At 39.9% G+C, this 19903-nt stretch overlaps 2 protein-coding genes across 2 annotated transcripts in view; one reads left to right on the top strand and one right to left on the bottom strand.

Moving 5' to 3' along the window:
* Window positions 1-161: 161 nt before the first annotated feature.
* LOC129096764 (sodium-dependent neutral amino acid transporter B(0)AT1-like) lies at window positions 162-7687 on the bottom strand. The gene is made up of 12 exons (XM_054605399.1): window positions 7176-7687; window positions 5201-5341; window positions 4877-5014; window positions 4611-4792; window positions 2811-2921; window positions 2619-2731; window positions 2316-2444; window positions 2054-2216; window positions 1766-1970; window positions 912-1071; window positions 565-727; window positions 162-480 (listed from the first exon to the last, which is right to left on the bottom strand). Exons 1-12 carry the CDS (start codon window positions 7372-7374, stop codon window positions 280-282), a joined length of 1905 nt encoding a protein of 634 aa, XP_054461374.1. The 5' UTR covers window positions 7375-7687; the 3' UTR covers window positions 162-279.
* A 3686-nt stretch (window positions 7688-11373) lies between these two features.
* The window catches only part of LOC129097166 (FH1/FH2 domain-containing protein 3-like), a 58100-nt gene continuing 49570 nt past the window's right edge, over window positions 11374-19903 (top strand). Inside the window, 3 exon segments of the mRNA XM_054605918.1 lie at window positions 11374-11538; window positions 17005-17114; window positions 19720-19787. Coding sequence (XP_054461893.1) covers window positions 11374-11538; window positions 17005-17114; window positions 19720-19787 — 343 coding nt within the window.

Genomic DNA, 19903 nt, shown 5'->3' with positions numbered 1-19903 from the left:
GTACAATTTCAGTAACCTCATTAACATCTGCAATGATTCTATGTACTTTTATCAACACATGCTGTCAACACAATACACTTACTCAGCACACACAGAGTATGTTAATCTCACAATTAAATCTCTTTAATTAAACAAACCAAATTTTAACAAAATAAAGCACACCCCACCATGAAATAAATAATCTTTATTGCACTGGCCTCTTGTTTAAACAAAATGTATTACACACCAAATTCTAAACAATTCCCACCTGTCAAGCAAAAGTTTAATGTTCTTGTCAATCTAGTGAGTGTCATACATGTTGACATTGGCAGATACAGTTTTGAGCTCATGTTTACTGATTGTTTTCTTGCAGCAGTATCTCTGGAATAATTTGTACAAAGCAAATCCTGGGATCATAAGACTTGGAAGTCCAGCCAGAAGGAAGATGATAACGTAGACCCAGCTTGGATAGGGCAATGTCTCCAAAACCGGAAAGTTTTCCTGTGACACAAAGATTTCAAAATGATGCATATTTTTTTTAATGATAACTTGAGGAATGTTGCTAGCAACAGTTGTAAAACATACCGAGCTTGGATTCCAGGTAATGTATGTCAGTGTGGCACTGACTTTGGTGACAAAGTAAAACACGAAGATGACAAACACAATCAAAGGGCTGACCACTCTCCATGCGGCCTGCCAGAAGATGTTCGGTTTGTGTCCAATCATGAACTCAATATCGTCGTTAAACCTGTCAAAGGAGTTAGATCTGATTCAGGACTCTTTGGTTATGCTGTTATATTTTATTGTAAAAAACTTGATTTAAGAGAGTTATCAACATGGCACATACATAAACACTGTGACTACATTCCAGGGGTTCTATATGGCACAAAAAGCTTTGTAATCTAATGTTCAAGCAGTCTTTAAAAACTTACCTATCTATTCCATACAGGTAGGCTATACCAACCATCTCACAGAAGGCGATAATGAGCAGAGGGATGGAGCCTGCATAGCTGTCAAATAGTGCCAACCAGTAATTACCAGACCGCAGAGAAAAGATGAGCGCGATCAAGAAGGATGTGAGGCACACAATCCCTAAAATCCAAAACAAAATAACTTATTATTGACAATGTTCTTAACGTGTCAGCATACATGGTAACTGTGTCAGCATACATGGTAACTTGAACCGCTAGATGGTTTGTTACACAGAACCATCTGAGAAGCAGTCTTTGAATCATTGGTCATTGGAAAACCAATCTGTCAATCAAACTTATACCAAAGCCAATCAAGAGAGGAGAGCAAAAACATCTTCTCCGTCTAGAAAAGCCTTCAGTGCTATTCTATATTCTTCTTTCTTTCATTATCAAATACTCTCCAGTTCTGATATAACTGATGCTATTGCAGCAACCTCATTGATATTTTTGAACGAACGATCACCTCTCCGTGCTGTCTCGCACATACCTAAGGATGCTTATTGGTCCGGTCACAGCCTTGCCCGACACAAACACATTATAGAGGATAGTTCAGAACAGAGACACCGCCACTGAGAGTCAATTTCCTGTATCTGTGTCACATGGATTTAGCCACTAACCCGCCCCTTTAGGAGACTAGCGGCAGGTCCTGAGTCTATTATATCCAGTGGATGTGAACAGAGATTATGATCGATTCTTTCGCTCCAAGTTCACCAAAGTAAATATTTGACCCATTTTTCACAAGCCACAAATCCTCAGAATATTCTTGTGATTAGTAACATGCAAGATAACACACATGTGTCTAAGAGATAATTTACCTGTGAGCACCTCTTTAGGACACTTCTTAGGAAAGATATTAAGGTCCTGCAGGGGAACAACAACTCCCTCTATACTTCCAAACATGGTGGAAAGCCCGAGACAGAAGAGCATGATAAAAAAGAGGACGGACCAGAGAGGAGAAAAAGGCATCTTTGTGATGGCCTCCGTGAACACAATAAAGGCCAGACCTGTTCCCTCCACTCCCTGGAAAACAAGCGCACAATCAGTCACAATACTCAATGGATTTGGAGTAAAAACATGATGCCTCATAAAAAAAAAAAACATACTTCACTGAGAAAAGTCCTGAGGTTGCAGGTGCTAAGGTCCAGCCCCTGAATGACCTCTGACCCTGAGATTGTGCTGTTGAGCGTTTGCAGCATTTCAGCATAGTTGCTCTCTGTGACGGCTCCCTCAGCCAGATCAAATGCATTCAGCAGCATCAAGATGTTGCTGAAAGAGGACATTTAGAAAAATGAGAGACTGAAAAATGGTTCTTTACTTTTGCCCTGATTAACTCAAATAAATTGACGTAATGTTACATGCACATACTCGTTAAGGCAGGCATCAAACTGCTCTGTTGCCCGGAAGCCAATGATCGAGTAGATGACCGTGGCAGCATAGATAGAAGTACAGCCATTAATAATGGAGATGATAATAGCATCTTGCTCACAATTGTTGCTAGAAGAAAAGAAAAAACATTGTTTTATTTAACATTTTTGCTTAGTAAACCATTTTATTTTATTTTTGATAAAATGCCTTCAATTAGAATATAAAATATAGTCCTCATGGCACTTTATTAAGTTTATCTCAGCTGATAAGATTAGATGCCATATAGATTTAACATGTACTTACTGAATAGGGTTGTAGCTGGAAAATGAGATGAGACCTCCAAAGGCCAGGGAGAAGGAGTAGAACACCTGGGCTCCTGCATCCAACCACGTTGATGGGTTCATCAACTCATCTAGCTAGAAATCAATAATATACTTTAGCAGAGTGTAATATATTCCAGGCTAATGACAGGGAGAAAGTTATTAAATGACTTACATCTGGTGTGAAAAGGAACTTGATTCCGTCTACAGATCCTTTCAGAGTCAGTCCTCTGATGAGGAAGATGGTGAGGACCAGGTAAGGCAAAGTGGAGGTGACGTACACAGCCTGAGATAAAGGAAAGAGACATATTTTAAAGGTGCAAATTGTACCTTTTTAAAATATTATTATATTATCTCTGAATAACTATGGTTTCCACAAAAAAACAAATTATATTAGTCAAATAAGGCATTTTTTTCTTACATTGTTAATTATTTTCTCAAAATCAAGGCCACATTTCTTATAGACCAGGAAGCAAGGCGAAACAGCTAGCCTGGTTAGCCTGGCTCTTTCCAAAGTTCATTATTTTATTCTACCTTTATTTTTACTTAGAAATACATTGAGGTCGATAGACCTCATTTTCAATAAAGCCAAGTAAAAAAATAGAAACAGACAATTACAGGCACAAAGAAACACAACTAAAAAAACGGAAATAAGGAAATTATAATTTAATGCAAATGAATCAACTGCAAAAAGAACAACTGGAAGTTAAATGGGATGAATAGGATGAAATACAACATTTGAATTGCCCTAAGGATGATTCATGTTGGAGGTGCCCAATAAGTCAGCTGGATTTTCCAACTTAAAAAGAAAACAGCTGGCACCTGCAACATAGTAAAACAACTGTTAGGGTCTTATAAATAAATAAAACATAGTGTCTGTATCATGCCTTTCAGAGAGGCCGGGCCATCCGACTTTACCATCCAGCAAACCATGATGAGTATAATTATCTCCAGTAATAAATCTAAGTGCAGAGTGATAAACAGCATCCAAGGTCTTCAGAGTCGTAGCTGAAGCATTCAGGTATAAAGTGCACCATAATCAAATGGTGATAAGAATGGAGGAAATGGAGAGTGATGACTCATGATTAAGCGAATTCCCTTCCTTCCAGAACTTTGCTGGATTTGAATATAAATTGGGAATGAAAAAAAAAGAAATAAGATTTAGCCTTTCTTATTGCAGATGTGGATTTGTTTCTAAGCTGCCTCAAAGCAAGCCAGTGACTAGGATCCCCAGTACATCTGGCAGGAGCCCAGGCTTTATTTCTCTCTTAAAGCAGAGAAGAAATGTCTGCTGAAAACCAGGTACTTGACCTATAGAGTATACTCTGTATATTATAAAAGGTGCCTGTTTATCACGGTGAAAAAACTTACAAAAAGCTTAAGCTCCCTGATTTACATGTATCTCCTTGTTAAATCCACTCACCAACAGAAAGTTAAAACAACAATGAATGTATCTTTACTGCTAACACTGCCATTTCAATTTAGCAAGCCTAAATTAGCCACTTTTGCTTTGTCACCTATTTCGAAGGGTTTGTTTACAAGTGAAACGACATACAAAAAACAAAAAAAGCATACCCCCTTTCAAACTAGATGCATTGATTGTTCAAATGATTGGACTTTGTAGCCATTTTACCACCGGTAGGTTGATACCTCATGTAGTTCTTTCCACTGGGTGTGAGAAATCATCACAGTCAGAATGTTCCAATCACTAGGCAATCACTGTTACTATATTGAGAATGCAGCATATGCTGGAATATACCTTTGTCATTGCAGAGATTTTGACATCATACTAGGGAAAACACAGGTGGAACTTATAATAAAACAAGTATAGTGGTATTGAGCATGTTGGTTTATTGTGTTATTGGAACACCATATTACCTTATCAACCTTTAAAAACTATTATAAGATGGCTGATAAATGGAATGAGAATTCTATGCTGCCCCATTATGAAACATAAATGACATAGATTCCCTACCTTGCCTGTGGTCTCAATTCCTCTAATGCAACAAAAATAGAGCACACTCCAAGCAGCAGCCAAACACAGCACCATCCACCACTGCAGACCTCCAGCATCCTCTATAGCCTCTGAGGTGTTTAATGTCTCTCTGTACCAGAAGTAGTCCACTGGAGAGCTGCGTTTGCATTCTGACACTAGATCTACAGGTAGGGGAAAAAATCAAATGGTTTGAATGGATCGTAAAATATGAGGGCTGAAATCGTTTTTTTCAAATGGTGACATGCCTGTGAGATTATCATTGAGAGGACACTGGCTCCATGGCAGTGGGCTCTGGAAAGAGTTGAAGAAGTACCACATCACCCAGGCGATGATGGTGTTGTAGTACATGCCCACTAAGAACGAGACTATCATGGACGCAATACCTGTAATAGAGGGGGAAAACCAGAGACAGTTCTTATGATTCTCGCATGCTTTGTAATAATGTAGATATTAATGGATTTACATAATAGTGCAAGACGTACATGAGGATTTGACAAGTGTGTCCAACTAAAAAAGACTTAAAACAAGACTTTCATATTGGATTTAAACTCAGTTATACATGCACTCACCAACTCCAGCCAAGTAGGGGTGAATTGAAGCCCAAACCCCTAGGCTGCCCTTTCTGAGCCGTTGGCCGATGGCAAACTCCAGGTACAGCAGTGGGATCCCCTCGAGGACGAGCAGGATAAGAAAAGGGATCATAAAAGCACCTGGGGACAAACCAATATAAGCTAAGATGACTGGAGACATAGAAGAAATGTAAGTGTATTATAGATACACCTTGTTTACTGAAGCAATATGTGATTGTTGGAACATTAGAAATTCTTTACGCCTCAACACATAAAAATGGTCTTTAATTTAATATGCAGTTATGTATGTCCTCACAGTACATTTTATGGATCCTTTAAAAACTTTATTGCAGAAACAACTACACAAACAGTATACTGGCGAAAAACAAAAAGGGATTGACATGAGCCTTCATCATCTTCATTATCGTGCATGACGATGCAGATGGTGTAGGCCCAAGGCTGAAAGTTCACTCTGCTATCAGGATTCAGATAGAAGACATTCAAAAGTGCTGATAGGAAAAAAACTGAATCACACATCAAATTATGATCCTCGCAGATTGCTTGAATTCTGAGGAAGAGTTTTGCCATTTTGACATATTCCAGCCGGGGGATATTATATTCAACTACAGATTGTTTACCTACTTTTGTCACTGAAGCTCTCAGTAGTTATGTAAGGTAAATGTTAACCACTTGAGATTAATATGTAGACTGGCCTGAACGGCAGCTCGAGCTTTACCTTGACATCAGTGGCACAGAGATTGTTGGGGAAATCGGATTTCCACTTCTGAAAGGTTTTCATCTTATGCTTATTCTAACTCAATTACTGTATATCCAGGATATCTTCAAAGTGTTGGCTTTTAAAAACCTAGAAAAGTGGTTTGTAAGTAGTTTCACCATCATATATGCTCAATTATATGGATAAACAATTAGAAAACATGGTGGGTAAAACTACTAACTCCAACAACCTGGTTCTATATTCCAAATAAACAAGTGAATTGTAATCACTTTGGTAATCCCATAACTTTTTATCTAGTGCCATCATTAGTTCAAAACTTTATTTGTATTTTGACCAAGGGATGCTGACATACTAAGTGGTGAACATGGTAAACATAAAATAATAACGATTAAATAATTCAAAGCAGCCTCACAGAACTGCTAGCATTGTTGTAGACTCATCTTGTTTTAATCAGATGTTATAAGGAGTTGTAAAACAGAATTTCATTTTATAAAAATGTTGCTGATAGGTGCTATCTGATTACCTCTCAGGCGACACCTCAGCACAAGACCATGTTTGTGTTGACATGCAATCACGACCCTCACAACGTAGGGCTAAAGTTCAAGGAATCAACGAAAGCACTTGTTTTTCAATTCAAAAAGCCAGTTCCCCAGTAGTCAGTGTTTCTGCACTCCAGTAACATTGGTGAAAAAAACTAGCATGTAGGGGGCTTTAACGCATCAGTGGTTCATTGCTGTAAAATGGAGTTTATAGCTTTAAAAAAGGCATTCATTCACCTCTGCGAGTTAATGTCTAACCTAAATCACTTTAAGTGCAGATATTAGAAGCATAAAGATGCATTATGGTTTTATAGTGCCACTTTGAATAATGGAGTATGTTTGCTCAATACATATGCTTCTTTATATTTAACTCACACCAGAATTATGTGTCCATAACAAAATATAAATACACCTAACTAAAGAAGTTTACATGAATTATGAACAAAGGAAGACTTCATGACAACATGAGTGTTGTAAACAAAACTTCTTGCATTTTATTTACATTTGAGGGGCTAATTTAAACTATCAAGTAGGCTATCCGAATTATCACATTTCTATTTTTACAACTAGCAATTAGAATTTGATGTGAAAATTTTATTTAAAAAGGCAAACATGATACCTGAACGATTTAAAATACCACTATGGGAAAGGTTTATATGCGTGCTTTTCAGGATTGTAGCTACAGATAAGAAGAGCCTACCTCCTCCGTGGCTTTGACAAAGGTAAGGGAACCTCCAGACGTTGCCAAGTCCCACACAGAAGCCCACACAGGTGAGTAGGTACTGGGCTTTGTTGTCCCATTTGGGCCTGTCCCCTGCCTCAACCTGCTCCATCCTCTCCAGGTCCTCGTGAGAGGGGATCCTCTCTTCCAGCCCAGGGTTTGGAAGAACCAGTCTCATGGTGTCTGTGGAGTTAATCCAGTCTACAGATCCAAAATGTCATACGGGAGAAGCTCGGAGACTCCCAGTGCTGCTGCCTATCAGAGAGCTCGATCCCTGACTGATTACTGGTGTGTGTGGGTCTTGCAAATTCTACTTATCTTTCCATCTCGTCCAGCATCTAGAAGACACTTGGGTGTCAACGTCATAAAATATTCCTGCCGAACAAAATAAGATGTGTCTGGATTTGAGTGTGGTGGAGAATTTGATCGATGCACACATGTAAGGGTAATTCAAGCAGAGGAGTCTATAAAGGCAAGAAACTCACACCATCAACAAGATCCCAGGATCACCACTGAGACGGACTCTGATCCCTCTGATAAGTTAATTTAATATAATTTATTAACCATGTACCAATTGGATTTCATATGTCTGCAAATTGGGAACTCATAATATATATTTCTACTAATGTTGTAGTTTAGGTTTTAACTACAAAATGCATGTACATTATTCTTAGTTCAACTACTATTTTAACCATTTATGACTTTGACATTTACCCTCAGGGTGGATGAAAATCCACCCTGAGGGTAAATGTGCGTTAAGAGCTGTTAATAAGCAACCCATTTTCAGAAACTGCTTATAAATGTGTGATCACAGACAGGACAACAGAAGAAGAAGAAATGGATCTCATGGTAGACTAGATGAAAAACTAAAAACTCCAGACAGACTTATGTTGGTGTCAGTTGGGTGTGGCACAAATTATATTATAGCTATCATATTATATTGATCTTGCGGTTGTTTCATTAGAAAGGTGAGGATAAACAGAGTAAATGTCCACATGTGTTTATTCAACAAAGTATAAAACATGACATTTTACAAAAACAGCAGCAACAATCAAATCTAAAATATTCCAGAAAACTTCAACAGAACTACACCTCATTGACCACAAAATATTTTCATGTCTACAGTGTCGCTCTAAATTTGAGGAAAGGTGCTTGCACCCCATTGCATCCTGTAAGAAAATGTGTCTGCTGTTATAATAACTTAACTTATATAATAATACCTTATTTTATACTACGGCACAGCTGATTATTAAGACATCCTCAGGTCACTGTGGCTCTACAAAGCGGGCAAAAAAACATTGCAGGACAATTAGAGTATAATGAGCTAAATGTCTCGAGTTTTCCGCGATCATTCAAGATTCAAGTCTTCTCTTAAAAGGTCATTGTCTGGTAACTATTAACATTAATTTATGATGTTCAACAAATGTGCTGTCATCATTCTTTGAACACCAGGATTTGTGGCACAAACAAGAAATTTGGGTTAAAATTTGAATGGCAAGTATTGAATACCACAGCTTAGATATAACTCAGCTTGTGGCCAATTAAAAGCACATCAACTCATTCTAGTTGATGATTTATAGTTAGAGATTACCTTCCCATAGTGAGATTAATACATGCTGGTGATTCGTAACCATGCAGGAGTATGTGGCAGCATTACATAAGAGAACATACAGTGAGTGGTTGTCAGGGGGTGTGAAGAAACCTTTGTACTTTGATCTTCACTTTACAACCAGTCATTAACTTAAGAGGCACACTATTATAATATGAAGCTGATGGTGGGTTTTTCTTGAGGTTTAACAGTGAAGCTGTAAGACGTAAAAGAAGTGGCTTTCTGCCCTCCAGTGGTAACTTAAAGGTGATCACCACTGATTTTCCCCTTAGGCATTTAATGACATGTTATACGATAGAGCTTGCTCACATACACAGATGATGTTTACAGGTGCACAGACAAAGGGCCTATTAATGAAGTAAATGGTAATTGACTGTACTTATAAAGCACTTTATTCACACATCAATGGCAGCAAGCTACTTCCATGCAAGGAACTGGCCTTACAATGTTGATTTTCATTGTTTTGAAATGTTCCTATTGTGCCTTTGCTGTCAGTTTAGCCCTTAACGCCTTTCCATAGAATTGCATGGCTAGTCAACACCTTTGGACCTTACCGTCCGTTCATTTACATACAATGCAACAGGAAGAAACCTTTACAACTGTGGAATAATCTATAGGGGTTACATATTACAGTATTCAACTATTAGTTGAATATGCTGTAAAAAAGGCATATTAGTTTTGTAGAACTGGATAACTGACAGAAATACTGTATAACCTGCATTAAAATATTTTAACCACAAGAGGACAGCATTGTTCAAATTACACTTGCAGCAAAACTCTTCACAGTAGGGAGTTTTTTGACAACATTGTTTTCAAGGAAGAATCACTCAATAATACTATTTCAGTGCTTATGAATATGATTTATTTATTATATTTATTACTGTATGATTACTTTATAGTATATGAAGCTTATGGTTTTGTATTTTCTCAAATGTTGCAAAGACATTTTAGGTCATTATTTTACATTTAGGCTAGATATCTACATAGTTTTCCAAACATGTTTTTATAGGATTAGTGCAGTTCATTATCATATAGGAAGCCAAAGTAAGCCGGGGGCAGTGAACTGAAGGGAGGGGGAGGAGGGAGAGTTGTTGTTTTGAAATGTTCCTATTGTGCCTTTGCTGTCAGTTTAGCCCTTAACCCCTTTCCATAGAATTGCATGGCCAGTCAACACCTTTGGACCTTACCGTCCGTTCATTTACATACAATGCAACAGGAAAAAAAACTTTGAAACATTTGGAATATTTACCTTTACAACTGTGGAATAATCCACAGCAAAAAGGTGACACAAAGTAGGAGCCTAAAACTAAACAATGACACTAGTGTTGGTGACTGTCATCAGCTGCTAAAATGAACTAGTTTGGTAACTATCTAATTAAGAAACCAAAGCAGATAAGAGGGATTTCAAATACGTTGCTGTCCAATCATTGCTGCTGATTACTCTATAATAACTATATGACTTAAGTGTTTTGTGTAAATTAACATTTATTTAGGTAGAGTATTAATTATGACTACATTCTGCTCTCCAACGTTGTGTCTAATTCACGTGTCAGGCTTAGGCAGATTCCCCTGAGGGGTTAAATATTACAGTTTTCAACTATTAGTTGAATATGCTGTAAAAAAAAAAAAAGGCATATTAGTTTTGTAGAACTGGATAACTGACAGAAATACTGTATAACCTGCATTCAAATATTTTTGCCACAAGAGGACAGCATTGTTCAAATTACACTTGCAGCAAAACTCTTCACAGGAAATATTCATCCCAGCATTACCCTGATCTGGATTTATATGTCTATTGTACTCTGTAGGGAGTTTTTTTGACAACATTGTTTTCAAAAGGCAATAATAAGGAATAATCACTCAATAATACTATTTCAGTGCTTATGAATATGATTTATTTATTATATGTATTACTTTATGGTATATGAAGCTTGTGGTTTTGTATTTTCTCAAATGTTGCAAAGACATTTTAGGTCATTATTTTTACATTTAGGCTAGATATCTACATAGTTTTCCAAATATGTTTTTATAGGATTAGTGGAGTTCATTATCATATAGGAAGCCAAAGTAAGCCGGGGGCAGTGAACTGAAGGGAGGGGGAGGAGGGAGAGATGAGGCAGAGAGGAAAATAGAAATGGGGGGGGGGGATTTACTGGGACTCAGACAGACAGCAGACCGGCTGTCCCGAGCTGCGCTGATCCTTCACTCTCCGGCTGCAGTCCGCCTGCTGCGTCCCTCTCCACCACTGGCCACCTGCCTCTCCGAGAATAACTCCACCGAAAAACCTCAACCAAAGCGCAGGGAGGCGAGACAAGATACTGGCCGGTTCCCTGTGCCACCCATTGGGCTTACCAGTACCCCCCCCCACACACACACACGCGCACACACACACACACACACACACACACACACTACTCCAGGCTGCGCTCCCAGGCGCACTTGGAGACCCGGGTTTGTTGTCGTTACCAGGAGAGAGGAGCGCACAGAGACCCGGAGCCGCATCCGACATCCCACAGCTCTCACTGAACCGGGCTGCCCTCTCAGAGGAGATACTTGCATGGATGCACCATGGCCACGCTTGTCTGCAGGGTTCAGTTTTTAGATGACACCGATCCGTTCAACAGCACGAATTTCCCGGAGCCGACCAGACCGCCGCTGTACACCTTCAGGGAGGATATCCCACTCATCAACCAGTTAGCAGGCATCCACAGGCTCCTCAAAGCCCCACACAAGGTAGGATTATTTAGAAACAACTAGACTCAAGTTATGTGTTGCCTTGTTATTTATATATAAACACATAAAAATATATACAGTACCAGTCAAAAGTTTGGACACACCTTCTCATTCAACTACTTTGAAGAATAAAATATAAAACATATTCTGGTTTGTTGAGCATCTGTTTGTTTACCACATACTTCCATATGTGTTCCTTCATAGTTTGGATGTCTTCAATATTAATCTACAATGTTGAAAAAATAAAAATAAAGAAAAACTATTGAATGAGAAGGTGTGTCCAAACTCTTGACTGGTACTGTATATATATTAGGGATTGAAGAGTGATATATTCCACCATAACACAACATAAGATACCAAAGAACTGAAGTAAAAGTAAAAAGAAAATGAGTGTTAACTTCAGCTTTATTCATATTTGATGTGTTGAAATTCAAACACACATTCTTGCAAATACAAATATTTAAATCAGGACTATATGAGGTTGTTTTCACTGTTGTCTTTCACTTGAAGCCTACTGCAAATAAACTTCCATGCCCACCATTCAGAGGCTGTTTTGAGAACACATTGGCAGCACAACCGATATGCTCTCCAGCCCGAGGACTGAAACAAGGGTGCAAATGTTTCCCCTTAAAGCCCACAGCAATATTATCCCATGTTGGCATACATTTTCCCTGCTGAAGTGCCATTGAGAAAGAGGCTGGATCTCCACTCGCTCCAAAAAAAAAACCGTGAGGCTGACTCTAACTTTTGACCTCTCTGTTGAGGTGGCTACAAATAAGAATAGATCACAATCTCACAGTGTCACAGTGACAGGTGTGCAAAGGCACGAGTGCAGCCAGATATCATGTGTGACTGTGAAAGCTCTGATTCCCAGCGAAAAGCCTGAATCACAGATGATCAAATGGAGGGGCATGTGTCGGATTACGATGGGTGTGTGATAGAAAGTGTCTGTATAGCATATAAGTGGATGACAGTGTTAAACCCAGTAACCCAGAAAAAAAGAACAGGGACTGAAAACACAACAAACACACTGACAGAGGCTACACAAGCGAAGCAGATACTTTGTGACCTTGTATTTATTCTTCATTTGTATATAGATGCTGTATAATTCAAACTGAAAACAGATCGAATTGAAAATAAATGTGAGGCCATGAGAGAAAGAGAGAGTTCCACCGCTGGCACACAACCCTGAAGGCAAACCAGCTTTCAACAGCAGAGCGGTTTTTTCAGACCAAATAGATCTTTTGCTGCCCCATCTTTAAAAGCCACAAAACAAATGAAAAATGGCCCACAGCACAGCAAAGCTTATGATTACAACCTATACGCAGACAGATGGCACAGCCTGCGTTCATGTTTGCAATTTTGTTCACATCAGAAGGAAGACTGTGCGCAATGGCAACTGGATATTGGGCTTAGATTATAGGGATGAAACTGAACTGTTGCAAAATTTTGCCTGTCAGACTGTCCAAGATTCAAACGTTGGTGTTGTATGTTATCATATTATTTGAAAATGCCAAAGCTAGCAAGAGTTGAACAATTTTTCTGAGCTGGTTCTTAAGTCTTTCTTTGTTAAAGCAGCCTCTCTCTCTTTTTTGTTTTAATCTTGTGTGCTCTTCCCTGAGAAAAAAGCCTACTGTATTATTATGTCGTGATGGTAGAGCTCTGTGTACGGCTGGCTGGGCTGCACGTAAAGTATAGGTCACTTGTCCCAGAATTCCTGCGGCTGGAAGGCCTGGATCCCTGTGACACTTTGTTCTCTTCACTTTGGGTGCCGTGGTTTTTCTGACCTCTTCCTCCACCTCCTCTCCCACCTCTCTGACCATGCACCCGTTTGTAGACTCAAACACAAACACACATAAACACACAGGGTTAGGCTAACTTGCCAGGGCTAAATCAGTGCATGGGATGTGTCATTTTATCCAAGCTGCTAAACAAAGAAGTTTCCTTTTTATTCTCACAGAAGATATTATCACTTTTTAAAGAAACATTTGAATGTTAAAGATTTTAAAAGCACTAACGAAAGTTCCATAGATTCTCAGCTCAATGCAGAAGCCTCACCATCAGTCAAACATAAACAGTTTTGCAGGGGAAAACTCCCATTCCCCTCAAAAAACAACAAAGCCAAGACTTCACAGCTGAACTTTTATTTCATTACCAAAGGGTTCCCATTAAAGCAACACTGGGAGATTTAATAGCCGTGTAGAACACACCCTCCTCCACGCTCTTCAAAGAAAAACGATCCTCTGTGGCTCTGATTTTGACACTAAAAAGTTCTTAAAACCTCATCGTTTATGTTACGTAAGGGTATTGTTAAGTGTCGACCCGTCGCGATCGCCGGCAGGCTTGGTGTTGTTTTAACATGGAAGTAATGACTCCCCAACCCCCCAATCTTTTTTCTCCCTGCTTTGCTCTACTGGGAGAGTGTGATTAAATGAGTGCAAAGTATACTAGCCCACTAAGTGTTTCCCTGGCCCGTCCTGGAGCCTTGAGTGTGAAGGGCTTGTGGTTCCTTCTGGAGCCACCTCTCCGCCGGCTCCGTCCAGCATGATGTGTTTTGTTATGTTATTAATACTATTACCCAAGCGAAGTGTTTTAGGAAGGTGGCACCCTTTTGGAGGGTAAGCTGTTAAGCGTATTGTGTTACAGAGTGGTCCGGGGCTCACTTCTTGCTGTCCAAGCAGTATTTTTTACGATTGAGTAATGTGTGTAGATAAAAGTGGAGCAGCAGAAGAAAGCAGGGAGCTGGGGGCGGAGGTGGTGGGGGTGGGGGTGGGGCTCTGTCTTGGGACATGTGTTTGAGATATAAACATAAAGCATCAAGTGGAATATTGAAGAAAAAACGCTGAATAATGCCAGCGGATTGGGCACAATAAATGCTTTTGTCCTACATAAATGCGGGAAAGTGGGACATGGCATGATTAACCCCGCCACTGTCTCTAAACCCCCCCCTCTACGTAATCAAACCCAAATCACTAGACTATAAACAAGGCCTTTGCATTATTTGCACTAGAACGCTTGTGTTTTTTATCTTTTTGATTTGTCAATCGTTTTAGACGTGCTAGCGGCAAAGATGGTTTCATAGTTGGACAGTCCACCAGTTTGGCCCGGACTGAAATATCTAATCAACTATCAGATGGATTGACACACATTTTGGGATTAACTTTTGGTACACACATTCATAGCCTCTTTAGGACGAACAACAACTCTGGTGAAACTGGAGCAGAACCCAGAGTAAGAGTAATTGTAACATTCATAGGCAGATTTAATCCAAAAGTAAGACAATGGGATAGTCAGAGCTGCAAGGAGTTCAGCATTAACAGTTCAGGCAAGGTTATAACTGAGAGAAAAGGGTCAGAACAGGCAGATCAGAAAATATGAGGGAACTCTGGAGAGCTTGGTAGCTCAAGGCCATCTGGCCAGGACCAAGTGAAAAGGGACTGGGACTAATGAGAGAATGAGCCGCAGGTGAGGGGATGGGAGAGGAAGACCAGGTGAGGGGAAAGAGTAGATAGCATGGCCTGAGAAAATGGCAGGACCTGAAACGACAGGAGAGTTATAGTGAAAAAGCAGAACCAGATCAAAACAAACAAAGAGGAGCTTAAGCCAAACGTTAGTGCTGCACGTTTGGCATTTTTGTTATGGCCACAGAGAGCCCAAATATGTTCAAATATGGGTGAAACGCTACGCTAGTCGCTGTCACTTTTTACCCAGCCATCTAATCACAGAGGAGGAGGGGCGGAACAAATACCACAAAAGTAGCTTACTCCTTGAACTTCAACTTCAACTCATGAACCAAACGATGGTAGCGTACACACAGAGATGTTTCCACGGCAACATGTTTAGATATATAAAAGTTAAATGATTTCTCTGATTTCCAATGATCACTAAGTAAAACATTACAAATAATTATTGTGAGGAATCTCTAACAGTCACCAGTAAACATAAACAGTCTCCTTGTGGCCTTTTAAATGCGTATTATTCCTCACTTAAACGGTAAACCGAGCAAATTCTCCAAATAATCGGGAAGATAACCCAAAACAAAAAGTAACCCTCTGTATTACTCTCTACCCTTCAGGTGGCTCCAAGACCAAAAAGCTTGGTGACCCCTGGCTTAAAGAATGTATGATAGGTTAGGTTAGCCTTGGTAGTCCGTCCGTCCCCCGTTAACTCTGAGACCCTGCAGACACACCCACTCTTGAGATCGTGTGCATGCTGCCTCAGTGCAGGATAAATATAGCAAGGCTATATTTATGCTGTGAGTCCATCCGACAGTCCGTCTCTCCGTTTCCCAGTGAGAGGGAGGGACTGACGGAGGGGCAGCAGCAGGCCTTGTGATCACTGGTCTCTGCTGGACAGGGAGTGTCGTCATGCAGCTCCACCAGACAGCCAAGGGGCGTTTGGCAGCACAACAGAGGCCAGTTTAGGGCCGACAAGTACCATGTAGGTGCTAAATGCTAACTCAAATCATCACTGATCTCATTCACCTATTTATACATCCGCAGCTTTAACAATGAGCTGTAAAGATCATAGCTTATTGTAACAATGATGCCGTGATGTATGTTACCTTTTTACGAGTTGTAGCTGGGACGGCTGCTTGCACCTGCTATCAACTTGTGACTGTAAACATCAATGCCAATGGTGTGCAGATATATTACTGTGCACCTGGTCTCAGCCGGGTTTCCCATTACACAGAGCATAGCGGGTCATTTCTGACGTAGGCCGCCCTACCTTAGATCATGCAATCTCAAATGGATGAGTGCAAGATTGGTTTGGTCTGGAGAAGTAAAAAACTGAATCTGCTTTGTGCATAAATGTACACATGTAACTTATGTATGTGGGAATGACTTTGATTGCTCCCCCGACAAACATGTAGAGCTTACATGTGCAATTGCCTCATAATGTACACAATTTAAATTTTGGGTGTTATTTTTCCTCTCAAAGCTTTTATTTAAAAATGCACGAAAAACCTTTCAATCTATGTGTTTCCCTCTGGTTCTGGTTTCATGTTCTGAAGCCATTATTGCTATGTCTCCACTAGTTAATTCCCTTAACAGCTTCTTAATGCTGAAAGCAGAGGCACACCGCATATGGCTCTCCCACTTTGGATCCCTGTAGACACTTGAAATCCTTGCCCCGTGAACTGGTTTTATTTTACGGGCTCAACTTGTTTCACAAAAAGAGTGTGAAATGCATGCAGAGACATATTGAGTGAGTATTAAAAAATCGTACACCCAGAGACCAATTTCATTCCTGTGGGTGGCACATGTACGTATCACAGCGTGGCCAGGGAATTTTCACATGTCCAAGTGCTGAATCAGATTTTCCATCCCTAATTTAGGTCTAAATGCAAACTTTTAAGTTGGCTCCTAGTTCTGTTCAACACAGTTTGATCAAATATTTTAGTTCAGGCCCATATCATTTCTTAAGACTTTTGCATTCAAAAGATTTTTTCATTCTCTTCCATAGCTTGATGACTGTACGCTGCAGCTCTCCCACAATGGCACCTATCTGGATCTGGAGTCCTCTCTGGCTGAGCAAAAGGACGAGCTGGAGGGTTTTCAGCAGGATGACACAGGGTGAGACTCATTCATATTCATACCCGTCCAAATATTCTTATACGCTCTCAGTCTTCTCTATCAAAACATCTCAAACTCTTTCTCTCCAACACACACATACACACATATATCTTTTCTGGGTTTCTCCATTCTAATAAAATGGGAAGAATCACAAGCTGCTGTATATGGGTTTCTTGGAAGCACAAGTTCATGGAAAGTATGAAGCGCTGTGGAAAGCGAGGCAGATGTGCCCTCCTTTCCACGGCTCCGGCTCCCACACTGTGTTTTTACAATAATTGATATTCTGATCTCTGTGACAAAATTTCACAGTTCGCAAACCTGTCAAGTCTAGAAGCAAAAGCATGATCACTTTGTAACAGCACTGTCCTCAAGTATTTTCAGTCTCTTATATATCCAAGCAGCAGTGTCAGTGTCTCTCTTTAGGCTAACCAGAGAAAATCCACTGCTAGGGCTCAGGATTTCCACCCCAAAAATGTACTGTATAGTAGAAAGTTTTATGACATTGTGCTAATTAATTTAGATCCTGACACACCTTGTCTTCAAAGACTTCGTAATAAGTTTCTGTGTGTGGTTGTTTCCATGTGTGCATTTATTTGTTTGTCACAGTGTGCGTGGGCTTGTCTTTATTCTTCACCTGGTAAGCCTTGTAACAGATGATGGACAGGTGTATAGAGGGCCTGTGTGTGTGTTTCGGAAGTGGTTGAGATCTTGGAGAACTGGTTGGATTAGACGGTCTGTCATCAAAGGTTATACTGTAATGACAGTAGGAAATGAATTGGGTTGGGTTTGACCCTTTATTGGCTTAATACCACAAAGGTTGAAGGTGTATGTGTCTGACTAAGCCTGTTCTGTCCTCCCTCTTTCGGATGAACAGTATTTATATTGTTCCAAAATTGAAAAAACCTTAGCCTCACAGCGCATATTTTACTTTCAAGTCAGTTAAATGCCATAGTGGTTGTGAATTTTGGGGATTGTCTAGATGTTTCTATTCATCAGCTGTGACGATGCTGTTCTGTGTTAATAGCTGTTTGTCACATATTCACATGTACTTACTGTCTTTTCCGGCTGAAGTTTATCTAATCGCACAATAATCAAAACAAAAAACACCTATTTAACAATGAATGCAATTTAAATTGTTTCTTTCTATTGCCTTTATTTTCGTTTTTACCATGTTAAGTGCCTTAGGGTACATTTTAAAGCGCTTTAAAAATAAAATTTATGATTATTGCAATTTTTTATGAATGGCCATCAAATTGGGCTTGTCATGCTTGGCTTAAGGACACTATTCCCATGTGAAATAGACAGAAAAAAATGTGTTATAAAAGGTAGATTGATGTCAAGGTATTATCCCCCATAATTTATGTTCCCACGCATTGTCGTGATTCCAGCTGCGGCAGGACACTGGTCACCACAGTTGACAGTAAACAAGTCCTCTGGTGACGAGGACAGCTCAGAGGATGCTTTCTCTAAAGGAGAGGACATATCAGGAGGAAACTTCTGTAGATTATCATGAAGAGCAGAGTACATCCAAGCCACCAGAGCTGTTTTTGTATTATTCAAAATATATTGAAATAGTAATTTGCATAAACAAAATATAATGAATCTTCCCAGCTCTCTGGCATTTATAATCAAAGACATCCCTTCTAATCCTGACAGTCTCTTAGATTCTCATATCCAATGGGTGTATCTTGGGTCTATTTTTTCTTCCCCTGTTTTGACTGGAATGAAGCCTTTTTCTCACCTGTCATTCTCACACAATATATTATCATACAGGTCGAGCAAGAAAAAATGAATTTGCAAGAAAAACAAAGTTAGCTATCAGCATTTTAGCAGATATGTTAACATTTTTGCTCCATTTGCAAGCAAAGCTGATAACGCAGCTTAACAGAAGGATAAGAGGCCAGCTGCTCTCTTGTTTGGGTGTGTTTTGTCCTCAGTGCATGTTTTGCATGTTATCAGAGCAGTGCTTTCCTTGCTTGGATTGGATGCTATCAGCATGTCAGTGATGGAAGTCAGTGATTCGCTCCCACAGATTGGGAGATAACAACTGAGGTTAGGAGAGAGAGTTGGAGTTTCTCTCCAAAACACCACCATCTTTTACCCTTATGTTTGTGCGTTCTCCTTTTGTTTTCCCACTGAAAATATGCTGTGTATGGATGTGTGCTCACGATGGTATGCAGAGGTGTGTGTATGTGTGTTGTGTCTGCTACTGCACTTTTGCGGTCTATCCTCAAGGCTCAGATTCGTATCAGTATAGGGGGGGTACCAATCCAATGCAGGCCACTGTTTGTCTGCACAGTTCCCATCATGCCAAAGGCCTCTGCATTATAAAACAAAGTTCCATCATAACAAGTCTTTGCCTCATAGTTTGTCTTCAAACTAATTTTCCTTGACGCAAGTGACGTTTTTTATTTTCCTTAAAGCAGTAGCCAACTGGATGAGATAATTGCACTTCCTTATCCAGTGCTGTTTGATTTGTTGCAGGATATTCTTCTGCAAAAAAAGACAGATCCCTCTACTGAGGCAAGGGTTGTCAGTGAAATGATTGTGCACAAACTATAAACCATTGCTTTCATAAAGATATTTGTGCTTCTTTCATTGTCAGGTCCAGAGGGAAGAAGCACAGTGTTGTTCTACGAACCCAGCTGACTGTCCGTGTGCACGCCTGCATAGGTGAGTTCTTTGTGACATGTTTATATACGTGTTCAACACAAGGTTCACCCAGGAGAAACACACATGCCTAGTCAGACACATCAGCAAGCCTGAGAACACATTGCACTGCACGCTTA

This window comes from Anoplopoma fimbria, chromosome 10, assembly GCF_027596085.1.
Source record: "Anoplopoma fimbria isolate UVic2021 breed Golden Eagle Sablefish chromosome 10, Afim_UVic_2022, whole genome shotgun sequence".
In the NCBI taxonomy this organism is placed as follows: Eukaryota; Metazoa; Chordata; class Actinopteri; order Perciformes; family Anoplopomatidae; genus Anoplopoma; species Anoplopoma fimbria.
The sequence above is the reverse complement of the archived record's forward strand: the minus strand, read 5'-3'. Positions and strand labels throughout refer to the sequence as shown.